General features: G+C 46.3%; 1 protein-coding gene across 1 annotated transcript in view; it reads right to left on the bottom strand.

Moving 5' to 3' along the window:
- Nucleotides 1-2,872: 2,872 nt before the first annotated feature.
- Nucleotides 2,873-23,683, bottom strand: part of tbc1d2 (TBC1 domain family, member 2) — a 52,273-nt gene continuing 31,462 nt past the window's right edge. Inside the window, exons 9-14 of the mRNA XM_007906621.2 lie at nt 20,030-20,214; nt 18,336-18,833; nt 12,536-12,653; nt 10,771-10,956; nt 7,247-7,368; nt 2,873-4,178 (exon numbers count right to left, since the gene is read on the bottom strand). Of these exons, the coding sequence (XP_007904812.2) occupies nt 3,983-4,178; nt 7,247-7,368; nt 10,771-10,956; nt 12,536-12,653; nt 18,336-18,833; nt 20,030-20,214 (1,305 nt within the window). The 3' untranslated portion in view covers nt 2,873-3,982. The remainder of the gene's footprint in view (nt 4,179-7,246; nt 7,369-10,770; nt 10,957-12,535; nt 12,654-18,335; nt 18,834-20,029; nt 20,215-23,683) is intronic.

Raw genomic sequence — 23,683 nt, 5'->3', positions numbered from 1 at the left:
AAAGGTAAACAAACCCTCTTTAAATCTATAACATCCTCAATGATCTCAGTCACTCCTATCCAGTACCTCAAACTGATATCGATCAAGTCTATGACCCACAATCCCAACTCACTCCACGTAAAACAAAGTAGTGTATATTGAAATAAAGATGTCAACTTCTCTCAATATGTCAGGACACAGACAACTTGACACTCGGTTGATCTGTTTATAATTTAAAGACTATCTGCGTTTCCTGAACAACGCAGTATGTGGTCTGAATTGAGTCCCATCTGCCTGGTAATTCATTAAAGCCACCTCCAATCCACAAAGAGAAGTTTCTTCCATTGTCCTGTTTTACATTCTCTCTTCATCCAAATTCAACACCAAAACTTTGAATTAATTGACTACTCCTCTCATTGTTGATTAACCGACATTCCTTGCGCAAAATAGGAGCTGCATTTAATAATAATACTTGCATTTGATATAGTGCCTTATCACATTGTCAAGATGTCTCAAAGTGCTTCACAGGATATACTGTAAAGTGAATTAACTATGTGTTTTGTGGGCTAAATGTGGCAGCCAGTTTGCACACAGCAATGTCTCACAAACAGCCATGGAGTGACCAATTTTATTTGTGGGATTGTTGGCCAGGTTAGCAGGAGGGAGAAACTCCCTTCTCTTTTTGAATAGTGGCATGGGATCTTTAACACCCACCAAAACAAGCAGACTAGACCCCCAAATAACATCTTAATTGTCATCTTAAACTATGTTATTCCAAGTCCCATCACAGGGCTTGAACCAACACCTTCAGATTCAGAGGCGAGAGTGATGAGAGTGATACCACTGAGACAGGCTGACTCAAACTCCAGAACAACATTCACTTCATTTCTAGTTCACCTTATTCGGTAAAATACTTCTAGACTTTTCTTTCACATGAGAGGTGCTATTTAAACGTAACTTGTAGTTGTTTTTTAGGGCAGCTGTCTAACTTTTGTGATCTGGAACCAATGAGTCATACTGACTGACTGAAGCCATTAGAGACACTTTAACCTTTTCCCAAGGCGTCAGGACGAGCAGGCACAGGTTCAGGGTGGTGAAGAAAGTGAAACACCCCATCGAATACCAAGGTGGGAGCACTAGCCCCTGCAGTGGATTAAAAAGAAGACCGCACCAGCATCTACTCAGGGCAACCAGGGATGGGCAATAAATAAATGCTGTTCCCACCAGCAGTGCCCACGTCCTAAGCGGGAGCATGAAGTCTGTGTGAAACACCTCATAAGCTAAGAAAAGAACTGGAAATACATTACGTTTCAAGACTGTATATTTCACCACGCAGCTTGTTTCCACAATTCGTATTGATATTTGACTTATGCAGAACCTCAGGACATTTTTAATCTTTAAAGTACATTGCCTCCCCCACTCAACTCCACGTTATACCCACACTGCCCTCACTCCGCCTCCAAACTGCCCCACATCCCACTTCAAAAGTGTTTAGTCACAAGATCTGTATTGATCGTCAGAAATTCCATCTTTCAGATGAAACATCATAGGAACCTAGGCAATGTTAGATAAAAAAAGAGCTGGGTCCATCTAGATCACCTTCCACCATCCTGGCAGCCACATGCACGTGCCATGTCCTAAACTACTCAAACTGTGAACTGTACATCAAACAAAAGATATTCAAATCTTCTTTAGAAGGTGTTATCGCTCTCCGTTAGTTGAATTATTTACAATGATGACTACTACTGAGGCCTTGAGTCATGCTGTAGACAGCAGACAAGTTCATTAGATTTGCAGCAGACAAGAGCAATGCACAGACAGAGACTAAAAACCACTAGTAATCCAGTCTCCTGGGTGGACATGCAATGCATCTTGCCAGTCTGTCCTAACAACAATTTGTTACGTCTCATATAAACTAGAACGAGTCTAAATAGAAAGATATCATTTGAATATGTTTACACTGTACACGTCCACAGTTTTTCTTGCAACTTAACTGTTTCACTTTGTCACCAACCAATCAACCAAAGGGGTAAAAGAGCAAATGAGGTCCCCTTGGTTGTAAGGAGACGCGTTTGGAACTGGAATGTCAGAATCGAGTCAGCCCTCTGTGGCGGTCTGTTTTCCAGTTAGTCTACTGTCCCGCACCAGGCTTCGCGACCACATCACTCCCACCCTCGCTCGCCTCCACTGGCTCCCCATCCCACAGGGGATCGAATTCAAGATCCTCATCCTCGCCTACAAGGCCATTCACGGCCTCGCTCCCTCCTACCTCTCCGACCTACTATCCCCCTACCTACCTGCCCGTACCCTCCGTTCCTCTGGCTCCAGTCTGCTCCACATGCCCCGCCCCAACCGCCCTACCATCGACAGCCGGACCTTCAGCCTCTCAGCCCCTAGGCTCTGGAACTCTATCCCCCAGTGCCTTCGCCGCCTCCTCCCTTTCCTCCTTCAAGGCCGGTCTCAAGACCTTTCTCTTTGACCGTGCCTTCAGCTCCCCTCTCAACTCTCTACCCCCTCCTCGCCCCCTCCCCTCACCCTGACCATTTCCCCCCTGCTCGGGTCCTGACCCAACTGTCCAGCGCTATGGCACGTCCTCCCAACGTGAAAGGCGCTCTATAAATGGAATCTTGTTGTTGTTGTTGTAGTGAGCCAGACGGGTCTACAGTATTCCAGGGCACTGCTGATGACAGCACATTGGTAGGACTAGGAAGGACAGGCCAGTCACTGGGTGGCAGGGCATCCTCCCGCTCTGCTCCTGTTAACCCTGCAAGCCAAAGCCCTACCGGGTAGGGTGATCCTAGCTGGACAAGCAGCGGGAAGGTTGTCAGACAGTGCTATCAATGGCAAGCTATGCGGTTTTAGCTGGTTAGACTTCAGCAGTACCCCAACGCACACTTTTGAGAATTAACCTGTTTTGGGATTACAGGTTTAATATATCCCACTTTTCTTCAATACAGTGCCCTGGTAATCACACTCGCTCACTCACTCGCTCGCTCACTCACTCATTCACTCACTCACTCAGTATCCACTCAAACACACTGTCACACTACACTTGACTCATTCTTGGCCCAAGTATCCAAACTTAGTCCAGAACCTCTCCAGCCAGAGAAACGTCAGTCTTCAGACAGCTGTGACTGGTAGCCTGCTGTCAGCTTGAGGCCTCTTCGCATACCTAACCAAGATACTAAACCTCTCCACGATTTTAAAGGTGCCTACTGCGTTGGGAGCATCTGTAAATTACGGCCAAGAACAAATTCTGATGCATTTTATTTTGAAATGATGAAACTCGTTACACTGACTGGCACCCTGCACTGCTGGTGGTGGTGCTCAGGCCCTGTCAACCTCATCCTCCTAAACCCAATCGCTAGGAATGGAAGCCCATCAAGTCTTATGCCATCACAATAGTGCTAGTTATTGGCAACAACAAGACACATAATAAACCAGTTAAACATCCCATTCTGGAATAAGAAACATTGAGTTGCACCTTCGTCTCTGTGATCAGGCTGCAGAACCAGACAAAACTGATGGGATGGAAGTCTCTCTCTGTTCGCCATAAGAGTCTCACGTGAAATGGGTTTGAGTAATCTCATTCATTTTCCCAGTATGGAACAAGTCGGTGCTTAATGAGGCACATGTAATGACAAAATAGTCAGTTTCCCTCAGAGAGTCGATTGGAGTGGCTGCCTCAGACAATGTAAAACTGCACACGGAGGAAAGACAGCAGTTCTGAGGTTGGGCAGAGCAGAGGAATCTTTACTCTGCAGCCACGCTAGAATGAGGAGCACATAAAAGCATTTCAACTTCAAATAATTTGCTTCACTGTGCTCTCTTCTAAATCAAGGAAAACCTTAATTGTAGAATGTCGTTCTCCTCAGTTACTACCCTCAGTTATTCCTAATTCTTCCCCTCAGTTACCCCTAAGCGCAGGGGCTTTTTAAAATTACAAGCCCCGCTTCTAATGCATGCTGCACAATTCGGGGACTGATGTGCGAGGCGACTTTCATTACGTTTCCTCCTCATCGTCGCTGACGGAGACATTCCTGCCTTTTTGTTCCTCTCGCTCTTTCACATACTCCTCTCGGATGCGCTCCAGCTCGCTCAGCTCAGCCCTCAGCTTCTCCAGGTGTGCTGCCCGACGATTTTTCAGCAGCCTCATGGGGAATGGATTCATCTCCACAAACGCAATGGTCCTCAGCTTGCTGTAGGGAGTGCAGTAAAACAAGAACATTAGATACGCAAAAATCTGAAGAAGAATTTTGCAACATTTTGAACAATTCTTGCAAGCAATCAGGAAGCTGGTTTATAATAAGAATAATAATCCTTGCATTTGAAAAAGCAACTTATCACGTCGTTGATTACCCCTGGAAAGTGACCCACCAATCGAATAACAACCAGGTTGCTACTCACTGCTAGGTAAACAGAGACATGTGGAGTAAGGAAACTAGCCTAAGGTTTCACCCCACCGGGGAAATCGAACACAGGTCCTTTTGCTTGCGAGGCAAGTGCTCTAACCAATACACTACATGATTCCACCATGATTGTTTTTAAGAAACCTGCTTCCAAGTTGATCTTAAATTTATTGACAATGGTCTTCATGAGAATTCGGGATCCCTGAATGGAGATGGCCTGTCTTAAAACTGTAAATCCCAGAAACAACGTTTTATGCTTTGTAGAAATGAAGAACTCTAAAATTTCGAAGCTAAGTATCCTTTACCAGGACCTGTATCAAACAGCAGGGTAGCTTTTCTGAAGGCTTGAGATCTAAGTTGACCAAACTTTTCGCGTGATCTTGTGAGTTAAAGGAGAGAAGATGCCCCTAGTCTAGACTGACTCTCCAATGCAGTTCTGTAGAGCAGAACTGTGGAGAGGTGCTGTCTTTCAATAATAATAATAATAATAATAATCCTTGCATTTGATATAGCGCTTTTCACATCTTCTAGACGTCTCAAAGCGCTTCACAGAATATACTGTAAAGTGATTTGACTGTATATTTGTGGGCGAGATGCGGCAGCCAATTGTGCACAACAATGTCCCACAAACAGTCATGGATTAAAGTGACCAAATTATTATTATTGTTTTTTTTTCTTGAGGGATTATTATCAGGTGAGTGGAGTAAGGAAACTTGCCCAAGGTTTCGCCCTGCTGGAAATTAAACCCAGGTCTCTTGCTTGCGAGGCAAATGCTCTATAAACTAGTACTTTATAAACTAGTGGAATTTCTTGCTCTAAGTGTCCAGATATTTTGTTTAAAATGCAAGCTGTAGTTTGGTGTAGGGTGTTACAAATATACTAATCGGATCGGTCGAAAACATTCAATAATCAAGGCATTATGAAACACTCACTTTTATACCAGATATTAAACTAGATCTTGACTACCTGTTCAGGTAAAAGTTAAAGATCCCATGGCACTATTTGGAAAAAAGAAGGGAGTTTCTCCTGGTGTCCTGGTCAACAATCCCACAAATAAAAATGGTCACTCAGTTCAAGGCTGCTTGTGGGATATCAGGAGACCCCTAATTCCACCTAGTTTTCTGTGTGAATCTGTTCTGTTTTGGAAGCCAGTTCTTTTTCGGGCTATATTGCCAAATCAGTTGAGTTCAGATATCAAGAAGTCAAACTAAAGGTATCTCAAGTGCTCTAATGAGGCCACACTTGGTACTGTGAACATTTCATGGCTTTGCAATATAATGGGGCTGCTCAGGACTCATTTACAAAACAGCTTGATGATGTGATGGGAGGACGGTAGGCGGTAGGTGTTCCAGAAGGATGAGATCAAATGAGGCGAATGGCCTTCTTTATCCAATCATGATCTTGCAAAGAACTGTAAAAAATGACTTCCAAAGAGTGAATTTAAGAATTTTCCACAATTCGTCAATTTAATGACAAAATGGTCCTACAGGCTGAGATTAGGTGGATTTTGGACACTGTACTTCCTGCAATGGTTCAGTTACCCACTGGTTCACAACTCCTTCCTGTTCAGTTGGAGCAATGGCTGATGGAAGCACCTGGCCACACGTAATGCAAACACTATCATCCCGTCCCGGCTTGACTGCTCACTGGACTTCCCAACTCTTTCCTCCACAAATTGCAGATTATTCAAAACTCTGCAGCTCGTATCCCTTCCCGCACCAGGTTCCGCGAACAACAACCACCGCAAAATTTCATTTGTAAAGTGCCTTTCATGTCGGGAGGACGTCCCAAGGTGCTGGACAGACAGAGTTACGGACCCGAGCTGGGGGTCGGGGTGGGGGAGGGTGGAGAGTAGAGGGGGAAACAGGGAGATCAAAAAGGAGGGTCTTGAGATGGGTCTTAAAGGTGGTGAAGGAGGGGGCGAGGCGGAGGGACTGTGGGATGGAGTTCCAGAGGGTGGGGGCAGAGTGGCAGAAGGGTCGCCAGCCAATAGAGGGACGAGTGAGGCGGGGACTTAAAGCAGACCAGAGCCCGCTGAGCGGAGGGAGTGAACAGGGTGGTAGGGGGTTAGGTGGTCCCAGAGGTAGGGGGGAGCAAGACCGTGAAGGGCTTTGAAGGTGGGGACCAGAATCTTGAACTGTATCCTCTGTGTGATGAGAAGCCAGTGGAGTTGGGCGAGGAAGGGGGTGATAGGGTCACGGAGCCTAGTGCGGGAGAGGACATGGGCTGCAGAGTTCGGGATGATCTGCAGCCTGTGGAGGGAGGAGTTGGGGAGGCCGACAAGCAATGAGTTTGCATAGTCGAGCCTCGATGTAATGAAAGCATGTATGAGGGTTTCAGCAGCCTGCAGTGTGAGACAGTGAACCAATCACCCCCATCCTTGCCCAGCTTCACATCCCTCAGAGAATCGAGTACAAAACCCTCGTTCTCACCTTCAAAGCCCTCCATGGTCTTGCTACCCCCTAGCTCTCCAACCTCCTAACCCCATATCAGCCTGTCCACTTCCTCCGCTCAGCAGACACTGGTCTGCTTCAGGTCCCCGCACTTCCTGCCCCATGATTGGTGGTCGGGCATTCAGCATCTCTGCCCCCACACTCTGGAACTCTATCCCACAGTCCCTCCGCCTGATTCCCTCCCTTGCCTCCTTCAAGTCCCACTTAAATACCTTCCTCTTCGACCGTGCCTTCGGCCAACCTGTCGCGCCCCCTGCCCTCCACCCCTCCTAACCCAGACTCCCAGCTCGCGTCCAAAAACCCCTGACTGTCCAGTGCCTCTTTTCGACGTGAAGGGCAATACACAAGTGTAATTTGTTGTTGTTGTTGTATTACCATGTGGCAGCTTTAGCAAATGGGTCTTACCTGCAATCAGAAATGTTTTTTGGGAAACTCCTCAGGTTTTCGTAAATTTCCAGGTTATCATTAAGCTTCAGGATTTCCTCCTCATTGTATTTGAAAATAGCCAGTCCGTATCGGAACAGAACCTGCAACGCAAAGGGGGCCCCAAGTACACATTTAGCAACTTCACCCATTGTCAATGAGGCAGTGACTGGATGGGTATCAATTTAAAGTAATAACTGAAGGAGCAAAAGTGGAAATTAGATTTTTTTTATATAAGAAGGCTTATAATATTAATAACCCTTACATTTCAGATAGCAAATAAAATACACAGTCACTACGCTTCACAGTAACACCCTGTGAAGTTGTTTGAGCCGGTCTGACACGATAAGGCACTAAATTGATTGTAAAGATTATTAATTACCTCATTCCACTTTCAGAGATAGAGACGTGGAAGGAAGGGAGGGAGAAAAGGAGGGAAGTAATTTGTGATATTTGTTAAAAAATATTAACAACAGGGTAATATTAACAAGCGCTATGTTGAGCCTTCTCAGTTGGATCAGAGTAAGCGATTTCTGAAAGTTATTCTTGACCCATTGATTTTCGTACTTTGTCTTCTTTCAGTAGACATAATGAACACTGCCCGGGGGAGAAATTCCACCCAGGTCTAGATGTATTCTATTTATGCCACACGTTGAAGCATCCAGAATTACTGCATTCAGCCTTAAGTTTTAGGTAAACTAAAATAAACTTGCAAAAACAAATGCCATGTTTAAGAACTTGCCAGACCCAGGTGGCCCCTCACCACCCACAGATTCCTGTTGAGAATTAAACCCTTATTGTTGCCTGTCACCTTCTCTCCAGCTCACACATGAACAAAACAACTGGCACCTGGGCACAAGCCCTGCCCCAAGTGTTTGGTGGATATGCACCCTGATCTGTCACCTTCAGGAGGGAAGAAATAAAGCGAAGACAGAAAAGAGAGAAACTCCAGTAAAATAATAAATTTGGCGTTATGTTTTCTGTGACGATAGTTGAAAGGATTCTACCTGACACTGTGAACTCCGGATGTATACCGAAGAATAACAAACTAGAATAACAAGCTTTTCCATTCACATCCCTACAGGCTCCATCAAATGCTCCTGTCATCAAGCCACGGGAGAAATTCATCAGCAACAAGGTCCTACTACCAGAAGGCTCTTCTCTTTGCTTAATACAACACAGTAATATAGCACCTTTCACATTGGGAGAACTTCTCAAAGTGCTTCAAGTGCTGGATGGCCATCTGAGCTAGGGGTGAGAGCTGAGGGGAGGGGATGCGGAGGGGAAAGATGAACAAAAGCGCGGTCGAAGAGGTATGTTATGAGACATGCTTCACAGCAGGAATGCAACAGCATTTGCTGGTGTACACGATCAATAATGAAAGGCAGCCTGACATCATCCACTGTTGCGGCTCCATTTATAGCAGCAGCACGGCCCCAGTCTCAGACCTTTACATGCAGTGTATGCTGCTCTGGATTCTAAACGGCCATGTGACGCTCACTATAATAACCAGCCTTGACTTAATTTCTCCCCGTTTCAGTGCTTACAATACACTCCTCACAATTCCTTGAATCACAACATTTAAAAAAAAGCCTCTTCTGCCCTCTATTTCTCGCCACACGTGCCTCCTGAGGAAATATTCTCCTCCTCCTCATCCACAGAAGGTGCTGGGCAATGTAACTAGAGCACTGATCACCCTCCAGCGCCTCGCCCATCTCATGTGTGAATCTAGACACTAGGGTTGAAAGAGAGTTCAAACTGCAAGAGAAAGCCTGATGGAGAAAGCAGGGTGTACATCACTTTGACTCGTGACAGGTTTCGGGTCAAAGCCGAGGTCTTAGCCAATGTGAAGTACATGGGGTTCACTTCACTCTAAGTCACAAGGCACTTGTTTCAGTTCAGAAGGAGGCCTTGATAACTAAAGTACCTCGCCCTCCCCAGCCACGCTTCCATTCCCTGTGTCCAGCTTACAGCACCACAATAAGGCTGAAACGTAACATAAAGTAGACCTTCAATTTATCACGTCAATCTCCAAACTACAAAGCAATTTTTCAGTCTGTACTCTGACCTGCAAATTCCTGTGGACATTCTTGTCTCTCTGCCTCACCTCCTTCCTAAAGCCTTTAACCTTGTTATTTCTGCTGCTGTTATTTTTTGTTGTTCTGCACCGTTCCTGCTATTCACCCTTCACTATTTCTCCCCGTTTCAGTAGAGTTGTACTGAGGATCAGTGCTGCTTTAAATATTACCTCATCGGCTGCATCTATGAGTGATGTTCAAGTGGTGGGGCTGATACTTGAGTCTCTCTTAATGGAGTTGCATGTGAGAAACTTGTAACGCCTTTGTATAAGTGACGTGATAAGATCCTAATATTATTATGTATTTTGTGGCCATTCTCAGTAACACTACTTTACAGTATATCCTGTGATCCGCTTTGAGACTACTCAACAACACAAAAGGATTATTATTATTTTAATCGTTGAATTTGATTCAGCATCATTCACATCAGAACAGTATGTAAAAGCGCTACACAGGATACACTGTAAAGTGTAGTCACTGTATTTATAGGAGAATTTGGCAGTCAATTCGCGCACAGCAACGTCTCACAAACAGCCATGAAGTGAATGACTACACGGTCTGTACAAGCATGGAATTTTCAAGATAGTTTATTCCCAATAAACCGCTATTTAAGAAACACTAGCAGAGGCTGGGAGCTGCACCTGAGTGTGTAGGGAGCCCTGTAGCTCAGCGGTTAGAGCATTCGCCTCGATTCCTGGCAGGGTGAAACCTTGAGCAAGTTTCCTTACTCCACATGCCTGATAATAATCCCTCAAGAAAAAAATAAAATAATAATATTGTCACTCAATCAATGTTTGTGGGACACTGCTGTGTGCAATTGGCTGCTGAGTTTCGCCCACAAATATACAGTCAAATCACTTTGCAGTATATTCTGTGAAGCGCTTTTAGACATCTAGAAGATGTGATGAGGCACTATATTAATGCAAGAATTATTATTTATTATTATAGGTGACTTTGCTGCCTGTTCTTTTTCCCCGAATCTGCTCCCATTAGGCAGTGATGGTCAGGAAATGTCTATCTCGCGGGATTTTGCACATGAGCGGAATGAAAGGAGGGCACTGCTGAGAGGGCAATGGCGGCAGAGAGCCAACATCTGGGAGGATCTAGCCACAGGTGACACAAGGTCTTTTTCGTTGTGAAGCACAAATAATAATAGTCCTGCACAGGAAAAGGAGGAGGAAGAGGCATGCTTCAGATGAGATGTTGAACTCAGATCATGTGTCCTGGCCAACAATCCCCAAGGTAAAATTGGTTAAAATTTGTGAGACGCTGCAAATTGCCTGTTGGGTTGACCTACAAACACGCAGTCACTACCCTTGAGAGCCAGTCACTTCACTTAAGAAGTGTTTTGAGACATTTTCAATGTTATAGCAACTATATCAAATGCAAAGAACATTATCAATTAAGAAATGAACTCCGAATAGTTACCTTCGTTCCCTCGTACAGGAATGCATCCCAGATCCCGAGAAGGATGTCACGCTTGAGACAGTCAACAAACATGACCAGGAACCAGTTGAAGGTGATTAGCGAGAGGTCCACGTTGTGTTGCTCAAAGTGAGCCGTGAGCCTGGGCAGCTTGTCCGACAGCAGGTCTCTGAACACCCTCTGGTCGCCCTGTAGTTAGAATGAAAACAAGAGCTAAATTATCACATACCTCATCATTCTCCTTCATAGATTTACATAGAGAATGTACAATATGGAAACAGGCCACTTCCCTTCCCCACGCCCCTCAGGTTCCCAGCCATCAGTGTCAAAGACATTCTCCTGAAGTGAAAGGCTCTACATAAATGTAAATTGTATTGTACCACTACACCTAGTGCATCATGAGCCACAAGCGAGATGGAGCAGAGGTTCAGTCATTCAGTCATGTTTGCTCAGAACTAATGCAACAGAAATACAACTCATTGAAAGAGATTGCAGCCTTTCATTAACACTTGATCAATGGAGACGGGAGGAAGCATCTGATAGAAGCTACACAATGGGGACATTTCCTTGAAGCCTAGGGCTGAATGGTAGAGACTGAGCCCAGACTGAGAGCATCTGAGAACATGATAATGCACTGCCATTCTCTGTGGCAGCAAGTGCAGGTGCAGTCTAACCTTGTGGGGGCTTTGTTTACTTCGCCCGGTATTAATCTCATCTTTCGAAATGTGGGGAGATGTAACACAATCATCTGAAATCTTCAAAAGTTGTTCGTAACAAATCATTTATAGGATTAAAATATATAGTAGCTCAGTGGTTAGAGCACTCGCCTCACAAGCGAGAGTCCTGGGTTTGATTCCCGGCAGGACTAAACCTTGGGCAAGTTTCCTTACTCCCCACGCCTGTAAATAATCCCTCAAGAAAAAAAACAATAATAAAATTGGTCACTTCAATCCATGACTATTTGTGGGACACTGCTGTGTGCAATTGGCTGCCGCGTTTCACCCACACATATACAGTCAATTCACTTTACAGTCTATTCTATGAAGCGCTTTGAGACGTCTAGAAGACGCGAAAAGCGCTATATCAAATGCAAGGATTATTATTTATTATTATACCGATCTGTTTTATTTTACTTGACAGAATGAAACAGAGCGGGCAAAGATGATCTTGCACTGCAGGGAAGTTTAAGCTTAACCTTCAGAATGTATGCACTCCATAGACTGAACTCACAGTCTATGCTGACACTCCAATACAGTGCTGGAGGGGAGGGAGGGAAATGGGGTTTTGCATTGTTGCAGGTGCCGTCCTTCAGATGAAACGTTAAACCAAGGTCTCATCTGTCTGTTCAGGTGGATGTTAAATATCTCAAAGAACTATTCAAAAAGAGAAAGGAGTTACTCCCAGTGACCTGGCCAACAACCCCCAGAAAGATTGGTCATTTAAGCCTATATAAATGCAAATTGTTGTTCATTTCATGGCTGATTGATGGATATTGCAGTACGCCAATAACTGACGGTATGACTTCATTGAGGTCATAGATAATGAAAATATCATGTTTTTTATAACATTTTGAAGTTTCTTCTTCCTAATTTAATTAGGGCTGGTCAAAATCCTAACCAAAACCCTAATTACTAAAGACACATTAATTCACCCAATGTCCAAATGTGGACAAATACGTTGAATCCATTTGCTCCATCTGTCTTCAAGGTACAGAGAGTAGATCATTGATAACAAGGGTTTGGGGTACCTGCCTGAGGAGATTACTCACCTGAGAACCAATCAGAGTCTTGCTGTAGTAATCCTCAGGCATGATACAGTCAACGATGGCCACCAGACACCAGAAAGCATCCTCCTCCGGCAGGATCAGCAGAGCAATGGCTGCCAGTCTGCAACAATGACCATGTGTTACAGCAAGAAGTTAAACAGCTACATTCATCCCCCTCCTCCCAATTTTCCCTCCTTTACACCCTGCACTGTCTCTGTGACCTGGGCAGCTCCCTAATCTTGCAGTGACCAGAACCGTATGCAGTACTCTCAGAGTGGCCACGAGGTGTGAAGGTAAAGCTAAACACTTTAGTGCCCATTCTTCAGGAGCGAGTGTAGACAATGGTAAGCAGCCATGTTATGTGACCTAATAGTTACCAACACCAAGCCCGGATCCTGTCTTCACCCAATAACCACCTGAGCTCCCGCTCCAGAATCTCTAGGTAGTGATCTACAGCAGGAACAGGGCAGTCATGTCAGAGGGAATGAAGCAGAGGGTCAGTGTTTGGGGGGAGGGAGGGGGTGATATTAAGTAGAGTATCTCAGAAGTCCATGCTGGAACCCCTCTGTTCCTTGTTTATATTAATGACCTAGATTAAGACCCACTGTAAGGCAGTTACGTTTGAAGATGACATAAAGTTGGGGGAAACTGTGGAATCAGAGAATGTAGCAAAGGCCTTAGAAAGAAAACTTCATAGGGGATGACTATGAGCTGATAACTGGCAAATTCAATACAAGTTAAGGCAAATCAGAAGTATGAATAGGATACAGATGTACTTCATGGATGGATTAGAACTTGCCAAGCGGAAACTGAAAGAGATCTAGGAAGATCAGTTGACTCATCATTCACCCTGTCAACAACAAAACAAAATGACATTTGTATAGTGTCTTTTACGTCGGGAAGACGTCCCAAGGCCTGGATGGTCAGTGTTTCGGATCCAAGCTGGGGGTCGGGATTGGGGAGGGTGGGCTGCAGGGGGGGAAGCAGGGTGATTGAAAGCATGGTCGAAGAGGAAGGTCTTGAGATGGGTCTTGAAGGAGGCAAGGGAGGGGGCAGAGTGGTAGAAGGTCTGCCCACCAATGGTGGGGTGGACGAGACGGGGGAAGTGAAGCAGGCTGGAGCCCGCTGAACAGAGGGAACAGGCAGGATGGGAGGGGGTTAGGGGGTTGCAGAGGTAGGAGGAGCAAGGCCATGGAGGGCTTTGCAGGCGAGGACCAGGATCTTGAACTGAAATCTCTGTGTGATGGGAAGCCATTCAAGTCAGGCGATGGCGGGGGGTGACAGAGTCTCGGAACCTGGTGTGGGAGAGGACACGGACTGCAGAGTTCCGGATGATCTGCAGCCTGTGGAGGGAGGAGTTGGGAAGGCCGACAAGTGTGCCACCATGGATGGTGATGCTGTCAGTGCCTGTGAGGTGCGGAGGCGCTGACGGGAGCCAATCAGGAGGAACTTAGTCTTGTTCCTTCCCTTGATGTGTCGCAGCTATCAAGTGAACGGCCTATCTCCAACCTCCCCTTCCTGTCCAAGGTTCTCGAAAGAGTCATCGCCTCCCAGCTGCACTCTTTCCTCTCCACCCATTCACTTTTTGAACCCCTCCAGTCGGGTTTCCAAAGCACGGAAACCGCCCTGGTCAAGGTCACCAATGACATCTTGACCATCTGCGACCAGGGCTCCCTCTGCCTCCTCGTCCTCCTCGACCTATCGGCCACATTCGATATGGTCGACCACTCTATCCTCCTCCACCGCTTATCCTCCCACCTCAACCTTCAAGGTCCTGTCCTTGAGTGGATTAGGTCCTACCTCTCCCACAGTTTTCATTTTGTCACCGCTAACGGCTTTTCCTCCACCCCCCGCACTGTCTCGTGCAGCATCTCAGGGCTCTGTCCTCGGTCCCCTCCTCTTCACCCTCTACATGCTCCCCCTTGGTGACATCATCCGCAGACATGGGGTTAACTTCCACATGTATGCGGATGACATCCAACTCTACCTTTCCTCTTCTACCTTCAACTCCACGACCACCGATGTCCTGACAGCTGCCTGTCCGACATCGAGTCCTGGACGAGAGACAACTTTCTTCAGCTCAACGTGTGCAAAACTGAGGCCCTCCTGATTGGCTCACGTCAGCGCCTCCGCACCTCAGGCGCTGACAGCATCAGCATCCAAGGCTGCACTCTCCACCTCTCAAAGCCAGTCAGGAACCTCGGGGTTCTGTTCGACCCTGAGCTGTCCTTTCTCCCTCATATCTGCGCCACAACTGGCACCGCCTTCCACCACCTCCAGAATATCGCCAGACTACGGCACTACCTCACCCCTCACGCTGCTGAAACTCTGGTCCACGCCTTTATCACCTCAAGGCTGGACTACGGGAACTCTCTCCTCGTCGGCCTTCCCGGCACCTCCCTCCACAAGCTGCAGGTCATTCAGAACTCTGCAGCTCGTGTACTGTCCCGCACCAGGCTTCGCGACCACATCACTCCCACCCTCGCTCGCCTCCACTGGCTCCCCATCCCCCAGAGGATCGAATTCAAGATCCTCATCCTCACCTACAAGGCCATTCACGGCCTTGCTCCCTCCTATCTCTCCGACCTACTATCCCTCTACTTACCTGCCCGTACCCTCCGTTCCTCTGGCTCCGGTCTGCTCCACATCCCCCACCCCAACCGCCCTACCATCGGTAGCCGGGCTTTCAGCCTCTCAGCCCCTAGGCTCTGGAACTCCATCCCCCAGTGCCTTCGCCGCCTCCTCCCTTTCCTCCTTCAAGGCCGGTCTCAAGACCTTTCTCTTCAACCGTGCCTTCAGCTCCCTTCTCGACTCTCTACCCCCTCCTCGCTCCCTCCCTTCTCTCCCCTCACCTTGACGATTTCCCCCCTGCTCGGGTCCCGACCCAACTGTTCAGCGACTTGGGACGTCCTCCCGACGTGAAAGGTGCTCTATAAATGCAATCTTGTTGTTGTTGTTGTTGACGTTCAACTGAAGAAAGTTAGCTCTCATCCAGGACTTGATGTCTGACAGACATTCTGTCAGGACAGCAGTGGTCCTGGAGTCAAGCGTGGAGGCAGATAGGTAGAGTTGGGTGTCATCCGCATACATATGGAAATTGACCCCATGTCTGAGGATGACGTCATCAAGAGGGAGAATACAGATGTTTTGGAGTCCTGTAGCTCAGTGGTTAGAGCACTTGCCTTGCAAGTGAGAGACCTGGGTTTGATTCCCGGGAGGGCGAAACCTTGGGCAAGTTTCCTTACTCCACATGCCTGATAATAATCCCTCAAGAAAAAAAATAATAATTTGGTTACTTCAATCCACTACTGTTTGTGGGATACAGTGGTGCGCAATTGGCTGCAGCGTTTCGCCCACAATTATACAGTCAATATGACTCATTCCAGGACCTTGGAGAGGAAAGGGAGGTTGGAGATGGGGCGTTAGTTTGAGAGTGGGTCCAGGATCCAGAGAGGGGTTTTTAAGGATAGGAATGATGACGGACGTTTTTAAAGGGCTGGGAATGATACCAATGGACAGGGAGAATTTTATGATGTCTGTGAGAAGAAGGGCAAGGAGGTGGAGCTGGGAGGTAAGGAGAAAGTAGGGTTGGGGTTGAGGGAGCATGTGGTCAATTTCATGCGGGTTATCGTGTTGGTTAGAGAGGAGTGGGAGACAGTTCAAAGGTGTGGAGGGAGGGATGGGTAGCGGCTGGGGTGAGAGAAGGAGATGGTGAGGGGGTAGTAGACAGAAGGACAGAGGCAGCTGAGAGGATCCCCTCAACTCTGGATTCGAGGAAATCCAGCATCGCCTTGCAGTTGGCATCAAGCAGAGTGAGGCAGCACATACAAACAGAATGCTGGGCTACATTGTCAAATTAGTTGAGTTCAGATCCCAAGACATCATACTCAGTCTGTAGAGTGCTCGGAGCAAGAACGCACCTGGAGTGCTGCATACAGTTCGGTTCACTATAACACTAGGGAGCTGCCTAGGCACTGGAGCAGTGCAGAAAAGCTATTAACAAGGATGATCCCAGTGTTGGAATGAGCTATGAACAATGTTTAGACAAGTTGGGGCTCTTCAGTCTTGGAAGGAGACATCTCAGAGATGTATAATATGTTTAATTGTAATTGCAAAAGTAAACCTAGAACGATAATAAATTTCAGACGCACCAAGAGAGCAAAACAAGTTGCAAAGGACAATTTCAGAACAGGCACCGGTCAGGGGCCAAACACCAAGCTACCATTGTAGAGCAAATAATAATTTGCTCTTGTTGGAATCTTGTAGGACTATTTGACCACAAGAGGTACCGCAGTGAGCTGGACTTGAGCCTGAACTAATGTCCTCACTGTAGTCACCTCCTTCTTGCTTACCTTTGCAAATGATCAGAATTTTGTATCAATGGAGGTAACAAATGGGGAGATGTGCGTCCCTCTCCCCCACTGCCCCATACATGACCAATCCCAATAATCAGCATCTCACGAGAATCCCACTGGCTAAAGAAGCCCCAGCAAAACAAAAGGGAAGCAGCTGAGACTCACCTCAGCACTGAAGAGGAATTATGGCAAATTGTGCCAGTGGGGATCGAGATGTGTGGGAAATAGCGATTAATAATATAATAATAATAATCCTTGCATTTGATATAGCGCTTTTCACGTCTTCTAGACGTCTCAAAGTGTCTGGAAGACGTGAATATTTCAGACAATGGGATTTGCAGATGGACCAAACTCCAGCTGTCTGGCTAGTCGTGTACAATTCTGTGTTCCCAATTGCCATTCCCACAATAAAATTTGTCCCCACTGATTGCATTTAGATTTGCTACACTGGTTGACACGCCATACCTTGCCATAACCACAGGGTGGCAGTACTCTTCACAAGAGTACAAGATAGATCTGGATGAAGAAAACCCTTCAGCCTATCCGATTTCATCGCTCCAGAACGTCCACCCTACCGACTCCCCATCACAGTATTAAGCTACTTTTTAAATTAATTCAGGGTCTGGTCTCTACCACGCTTCTTGACAACTTGTTCTAGTTGTTGATTACTCTCTGAATAAAGAAAAAACTTCCTGGTGTTTGTCCTGAAATTGTCCTTTGCAACTCTAAACCTATGTCCACTTGTTCTACTGCCTTGATGCATCCTAAAGTATTGAACTAGGTTTATTTTTCAATCCCATTTAAAATGTTACCCACCTCTATAAGATCTGCCTTGAGTCATCTTCTCTCAACACTGAAGAGCCTTAGCTTGTTTAGTTGTTGCTCATTCCTCTAACCCTGGGGATCAATCTCGTTGCTCTCCTAACAGTCCCAGATCTTTTTCAGCTTCCCCTTGGCAAGTTCTATCCTATTCATAGAGAACATGTATTTCTATTCTTGGATCCTATATATAGTACCTGGCATTAGTTTCAAATCAATATTAAATTTCATTCAATAATTATCAGCCCTATCATGCTCTCGTCAAGTGGCGCTCACTGGAATCAAATTTCTTTTGGCTAGCTGGGTGTCTAATGCATCACCACGCTTACGTGTATCTGAACTGAGCTGAGAGCTCCACATATGTAAGTGAGCTACACATGGCAATTTACCTGTACTCTCCAGAATCTGGGCAAAGCAGGGTGCACCCCTCTAAGGAGAGAGTGCACACTGCATTCCAGACAGAGGGAAATTTCCGCACGTAGGTGGCAAACATGTGTGGAACTCTCAGTCTGCTTTGGATACTATTAAGTGTGGTGATGGGTTTCCCTATGTGGCAGACACCAGGCTGACAAAAAAATCTCTGTCCACTGGCCTTATTGAAAAGGGAAGGGCGGTTATAAACAAAGTACCTGTTGAGGCCTTGGCAGTATCCGATGTCTGGGTTCTGCCAGGAATAGGCCAGTAGGACACGGCGCAGTTTGAGGACCATCTCGGAGCTGAGGGAGGTGAAGTGCTTATTGTTGGTCAGTGTGCGCAGCAGGTCCAGTTCGATCTGCTTGGAGGCCGGGTGGTGTTTGACCTGGCACAGCTTCAACAGCTCTTTGTAGCGGTTGGGTCCATACCTCTCCTGGATGTGCCAGACCCGCCTCCTCACACACCACTTCCAGACTTGCCGCCGGCGCTCCTTGGGAACACCGTTTCGGATCAGGTTCTTCAGCTCGGGGGAAGCGATCAGCTCCGCGCCACTACGGCCAGCGATGAGGTTGTCCCATTTGGCTCGGTTGGCTTTCTCTGGCCCGTCCTGGCCACTGATCAGGTTGTTGGATTTCAATTCCAGTGTACGGATTCTGGTCGTGAGCCTCTTCCCAGCATCAGGCCTCACCTTGAAGCCATATTCATCATATTCTCTAGAAAAGAAGCATGAACAGAGCTTACTTACTGCTACTATTACTGCTCAATGGTAAGTGTGTGTGCAGCTCCAAATACTTGATAGTAGGCAGCACTGTGTTTGCCTGCATAGGAACAGGAGTAGGCCATTCAGCCGTTCCAGCCTGTTCTGCCATTCTATTAGATTACACTCAATTTTTTAGTGAATCCTGTAAAGTGGTTTGAAACGTCCTCACAACATAAAAGGTGTTATATGAAATGCAAGCATTATTATTAAGTTCCCACAGGACTGACGCTTGCTGAGCAAGAAAAGACCCATTCTGAGGAGCAGGAATGAGCCTGAGGTGGCTCACAAGCTTTTCAAGACCAACCTCCGACTATCCCAATGGGTGTCTCCTGTCCCTCTCCAGCACCTCACCTACGTAGTCATTCTTCACGCCCGAACCCCCCAGCCAACAGCAGTGTCATCAGAATATGGGTGGGGTGGGTGGGGGAGAAGAAAGAAAGTGAGATTCATGGCAACTGAGCACCCAGCTCCAACCAGATCTGATCTTAGAGATAACTGCAGGTGGGTCAATGTGACGTCCCAGGTGATTTACACCCACAGGTGATTTTCCAGGACACTACAGTTACAAAAAAGTTTTCCCCAATGGTTTATTAACCTTTCTTTGCCCCTCCTCCAAATAAATAGTAATAATAATCTTTGCATTTGACATAGTGCCTTACCAAGTGGTTGAGTCATCTCAAAGCGCTTCACAGAATATATTGTAAAGTGAATTGACTGTATTTTGTGTGCGAAATGCGGCAGCCAGTTGCGCACAGCAGTGTCCCACGAAAAGTCATGGATTGAGTGACCAATTTATTGAGTGACCAATTTATTCATCTATTTATCTATTTTTTGAAAGGATTATTACCACTGGAAACCGATCTGCCAATCGACTAACAACCGGGTTCCTACTTACTGCTAGGTAAACAGAGGTGTGTGGAGTAAGGAAAGTTACCAAAGTTTTCGCCCTCTCCTGCCCAGGAATCAAACCTAGGTCCTCTCGCTTGAGAGATTACTATGCTATGGTACTGGTACTACCACAGGATAGAGTCCAATTGGTGCCTGACATTGTCTTTGCAGAGCACTCCAAGGTTCTATCCTGAGTGAAGGATGCCATATAAATGCAAGTTGGCGTGTTTGTTGTTGTTTAAGAGGTTCATGTCTCCCTACCTGAATGGGCTGCTGAACTCCAGGCCTGATTCCTCTTTGCTCTCCCAGTGCAGCGCATCCTCAATCAGCTGCTTCAACATCTCGTGGTGGTCGACATCCTGTTCCGTCAGACTGTCCTGTAGTTTATGCAGCACCACCAGGTACTTGCTCTCAATCTGACAGTACTTGGCCTCTAAGTACGCACACTGTGGGAGAAACTCTTCAAATCAGCATTCACTCAGAATATCTAACACGCCTTACCCCGCAGGAAAAAGGTCTGGGTATAGTGGCCCAGGGATAGTTTCTTGGTCATCCAGTGGAAACTTATCACCATGCCTGGGAATTAGGAAAGCGGGGTGTGTCGCTCCAGGGAGAGAATGCGCATTCCATTCCAGACACAGGGAAATTTCTACATGTGGTGGTAAACATATCTGGAACTCTCAGTCTGCTTTGGATACTACTTGGATAACCCAATACCATGCTTAAGAATTACCCAAACCAGACAGAACTCCATGTGGGTATGTCACCTCCCAAATGGAAATTTTCCTGTGCCTGGGATGGAATGTGCACTCTCTCCCTGGAGCGACAAACCCCGCTTACTTAATTCCCAGGCTTCACAGTGCCATCTTCCTGGGGGCAGTGTGACATCGGCTGAGGTACAGGGCTGCCAAATGCCTGCCCGGTTCCGCAGATGGCAGCATTAAATAAAAATAATCCTTACATTTGGTATGGCACCTTTCACATCAGGAGGACATTTCAAAGCGCTTCACAGGATTTACTGTAAAGATGAGTCAATGTGTGTTTTGTGGATGAATGGTGGGGGTGAGGGGAGAAGGAAAATAAAAAATAATCCAAATTTAACCAGGAGCCTCAAAATATTCTTCATCAATATTATCAGACCTACCGTCTTCAGATCAATTAAGTAAGTTGATCTGTTGCACTTGATACTGAACAAAGCATAAAAAAACAAAAATAATCCTTACATTTGATACAATGCCTTTCACATTGGGAGGATGTCACAAAGTGCTTCACAGGATATATTGCAAAGTGCAGTGACTGTTATTTCAAAGTGTCAACCAATTTGCGCACAGCAATGTTCCACAACCAGCCACGTATCCAATTTTATTTGAAGGATTGATTGTTGGCCAATCTGTTTGTTGGCCTTCCCAACTCTTCCCTCCGCAAGCTGCAGAACCATCCAGAACTTTGCAGCTCATGTCCTCTACCACACCAGGCTCCGTGACCGTATCATTCCCATCCTTGCCCGGCTCCACTGACTCCCCACCCCCAGAGAATAGAGTTCAAAATCCTCGTCCTCACCTTCAAAGTCCTCCACAGCCTTGACCCCTCCTACCTCTGTGACCTGCTGACCACTTAGCAACCTGTCCCACTCCTTCCACTCAGCAAGCTCCAGCATGCTCCATGTCCCCCACCCAGCCCGCCCACCACGGGCAGTCGGGCCTTCAGCCTTTCTGCCCCCACCCTTTGGAACTCTATCCCACAATCTCTTCGCCTCGCTCCCTCCCTTTCCTCTTTCAAGGCACATCTCACAACCCTCCTCTTCGACCGCCTTTGGCCACACTCCTACCCTCCCTGCCCTCCACCCCTCCTGATATCAAGATCCTGCTCGGATCCAAATCAACAACTGTCCAGTGCCTTGGGACCTCCTCCCGACATAAAAAGCACTATACAAATGTAATTCGTTGTTGTTATTGTTGGCCAGGAACCAGGGGAAACTCCCTTCTCTTTACGAACAGAGTGCAATGTGCAACTGACTTCACGTCAATCCTTCTGGAGCTCTCAATACTGTGAGTGATGGAGGTACTGCAATGTCCATCCTGGCCACTAGGGGGCATTACAAACGGGTTCTGGTCCCTCACTGCCTGTCATCACTGACCGGTGAGGGGAGGGGGCTCGGAATGCTCTTCCATCAACATGGGAGCTGTAAAGGGGTCTGGGCGGCACTGGTGTATTTTCATTTGTACTAAAACACTGATGTTCGCTATTCTGGTTTGTGAGTTTGAGGCTCTGGAGAATGATATCCAGAATGAATAGACCTATAACATCAAAGCAGGCCATTCATCCCAGGTAGTTTGTACCAAGTGTTTATACTTCACCTCCCCTATCCCAATCCTCCCTCGCATAGCCTCACCATATACTGCTCTAATCCCTTCACATGTTGTTTTGCTCAGTGAGCAGCAGCCTGCTTCACGTCCCCCATCCCACCTTGGGATTTCAGAGTCTGCTCCCACTTTCTGGAACTCCATCCCGGAGTCCTGATGACTCACTCCTTTCTTCACCTCCCTCAAGGTCCACCTCATGACCTTCCGCTTTGACCGCACTTTCGGCCATCTTTCCCCCTTCACCCCGTACACCAGATGCAAACCCTGGACTGTCAAGCACTTTAGAACGTGCTCTTGACATTAAAGCTGCTACATAAATGTAAATTTGTATTGTACTATACTTTCCCTCATATATGCATTGAGTTTCCTCTTAAATGCATTGAGATTTTTCAGCTTCAACCACAGTGTCTGGCATGTGAGTTCCTCATTCCTCATTCTCTGTGGCTCGTAAAACATCAAACATGCGTTTTCAAACTTTCTGGTGCTGTTTCTACATTTTCCGTGTGATCACATCTTCTCTCTATTCCTCCCACTACAATCCCTAGGCTTTATACCAGGCTTCTCAACTTATAAATCCTGAGATTTCAAGCAGACAAGTTGGATGAATATGAGCAACTTTCTCTTCTGGAAACAGATCTGGTCAAACGGCTCTATCAAATATATATCACTCAACTACAAGATGGGCATTGCGTTGAAGGTGACATGTAGGAAAGTTAAGCTCCAAGCAAGTGCCACATATGTAGTGAGACCCAGATGTAGTTGTTGAGCTCCCCAGAATCCATGGTCTGAAATTTCTCCTCGTTTTAGGCTTAACATTTTTAAGATTATGCAGAATTTTTTAAAATTGCTGAAGTCAGTTCTAACTTTGAATGGTGGTTGCCTACAGTTCTTATTGCTAAGACCAGGAGAAATATTGGCCTTAAGATCTATTTTAAACAAGATAAGGCTGTTAAACCTGGTCATTTTCTCCTCAAAGTTAACCATCTGGAGAATTCTTCAAATTGTTCTTGATTTGAAAAGAAACCAGTTTCCAAATCGAGACTGAATTGAAGGATTTTCCACAATTTTGCTCGTTCTTAAAATTCAAGAGAAAACGTCTTACAGGCTATGGCTATGTGTGCGTCAAGCTCTGATTTATTGACTTACACTTGTACTAGCCATGAGGAAGGGGGTCGGTCACAAAGCTGTTTATTACATTGCCAAATGTCCTGAGGTAATGGGAGTCCTGTAGCTCAGTGGTTAGAGCACACGCTTTGCAAGTGAGAGACCTGAGTTCAATTCCAGGCAGAGGGCGAAACCTTGGGCAAGTTTCCTTACTCCACACGCCTAATAATAATCCCTCCAAAAACCAAAAACAATAATAAATTGGTCATTTTCAATCTACGACTGTTTGTGGGACATTGCTGTGCCCAATTGGCTGCTGCGTTCGCCCACAAATATACAGTCAATTCACTTTACAGTGTGTTCTGTGAAGTGCTTTGGGACATCCTCCCGACGTGAAAAGCGCTATATCAAATGCAAGGATTATTATTATTATAAAGAGCTCCTAATG

Source organism: Callorhinchus milii, unplaced genomic scaffold, assembly GCF_018977255.1.
Source record: "Callorhinchus milii isolate IMCB2004 unplaced genomic scaffold, IMCB_Cmil_1.0 Scaffold1, whole genome shotgun sequence".
NCBI lineage: Eukaryota > Metazoa > Chordata > Chondrichthyes > Chimaeriformes > Callorhinchidae > Callorhinchus > Callorhinchus milii.
This window is presented reverse-complemented; position numbering and strand designations above follow the sequence as displayed.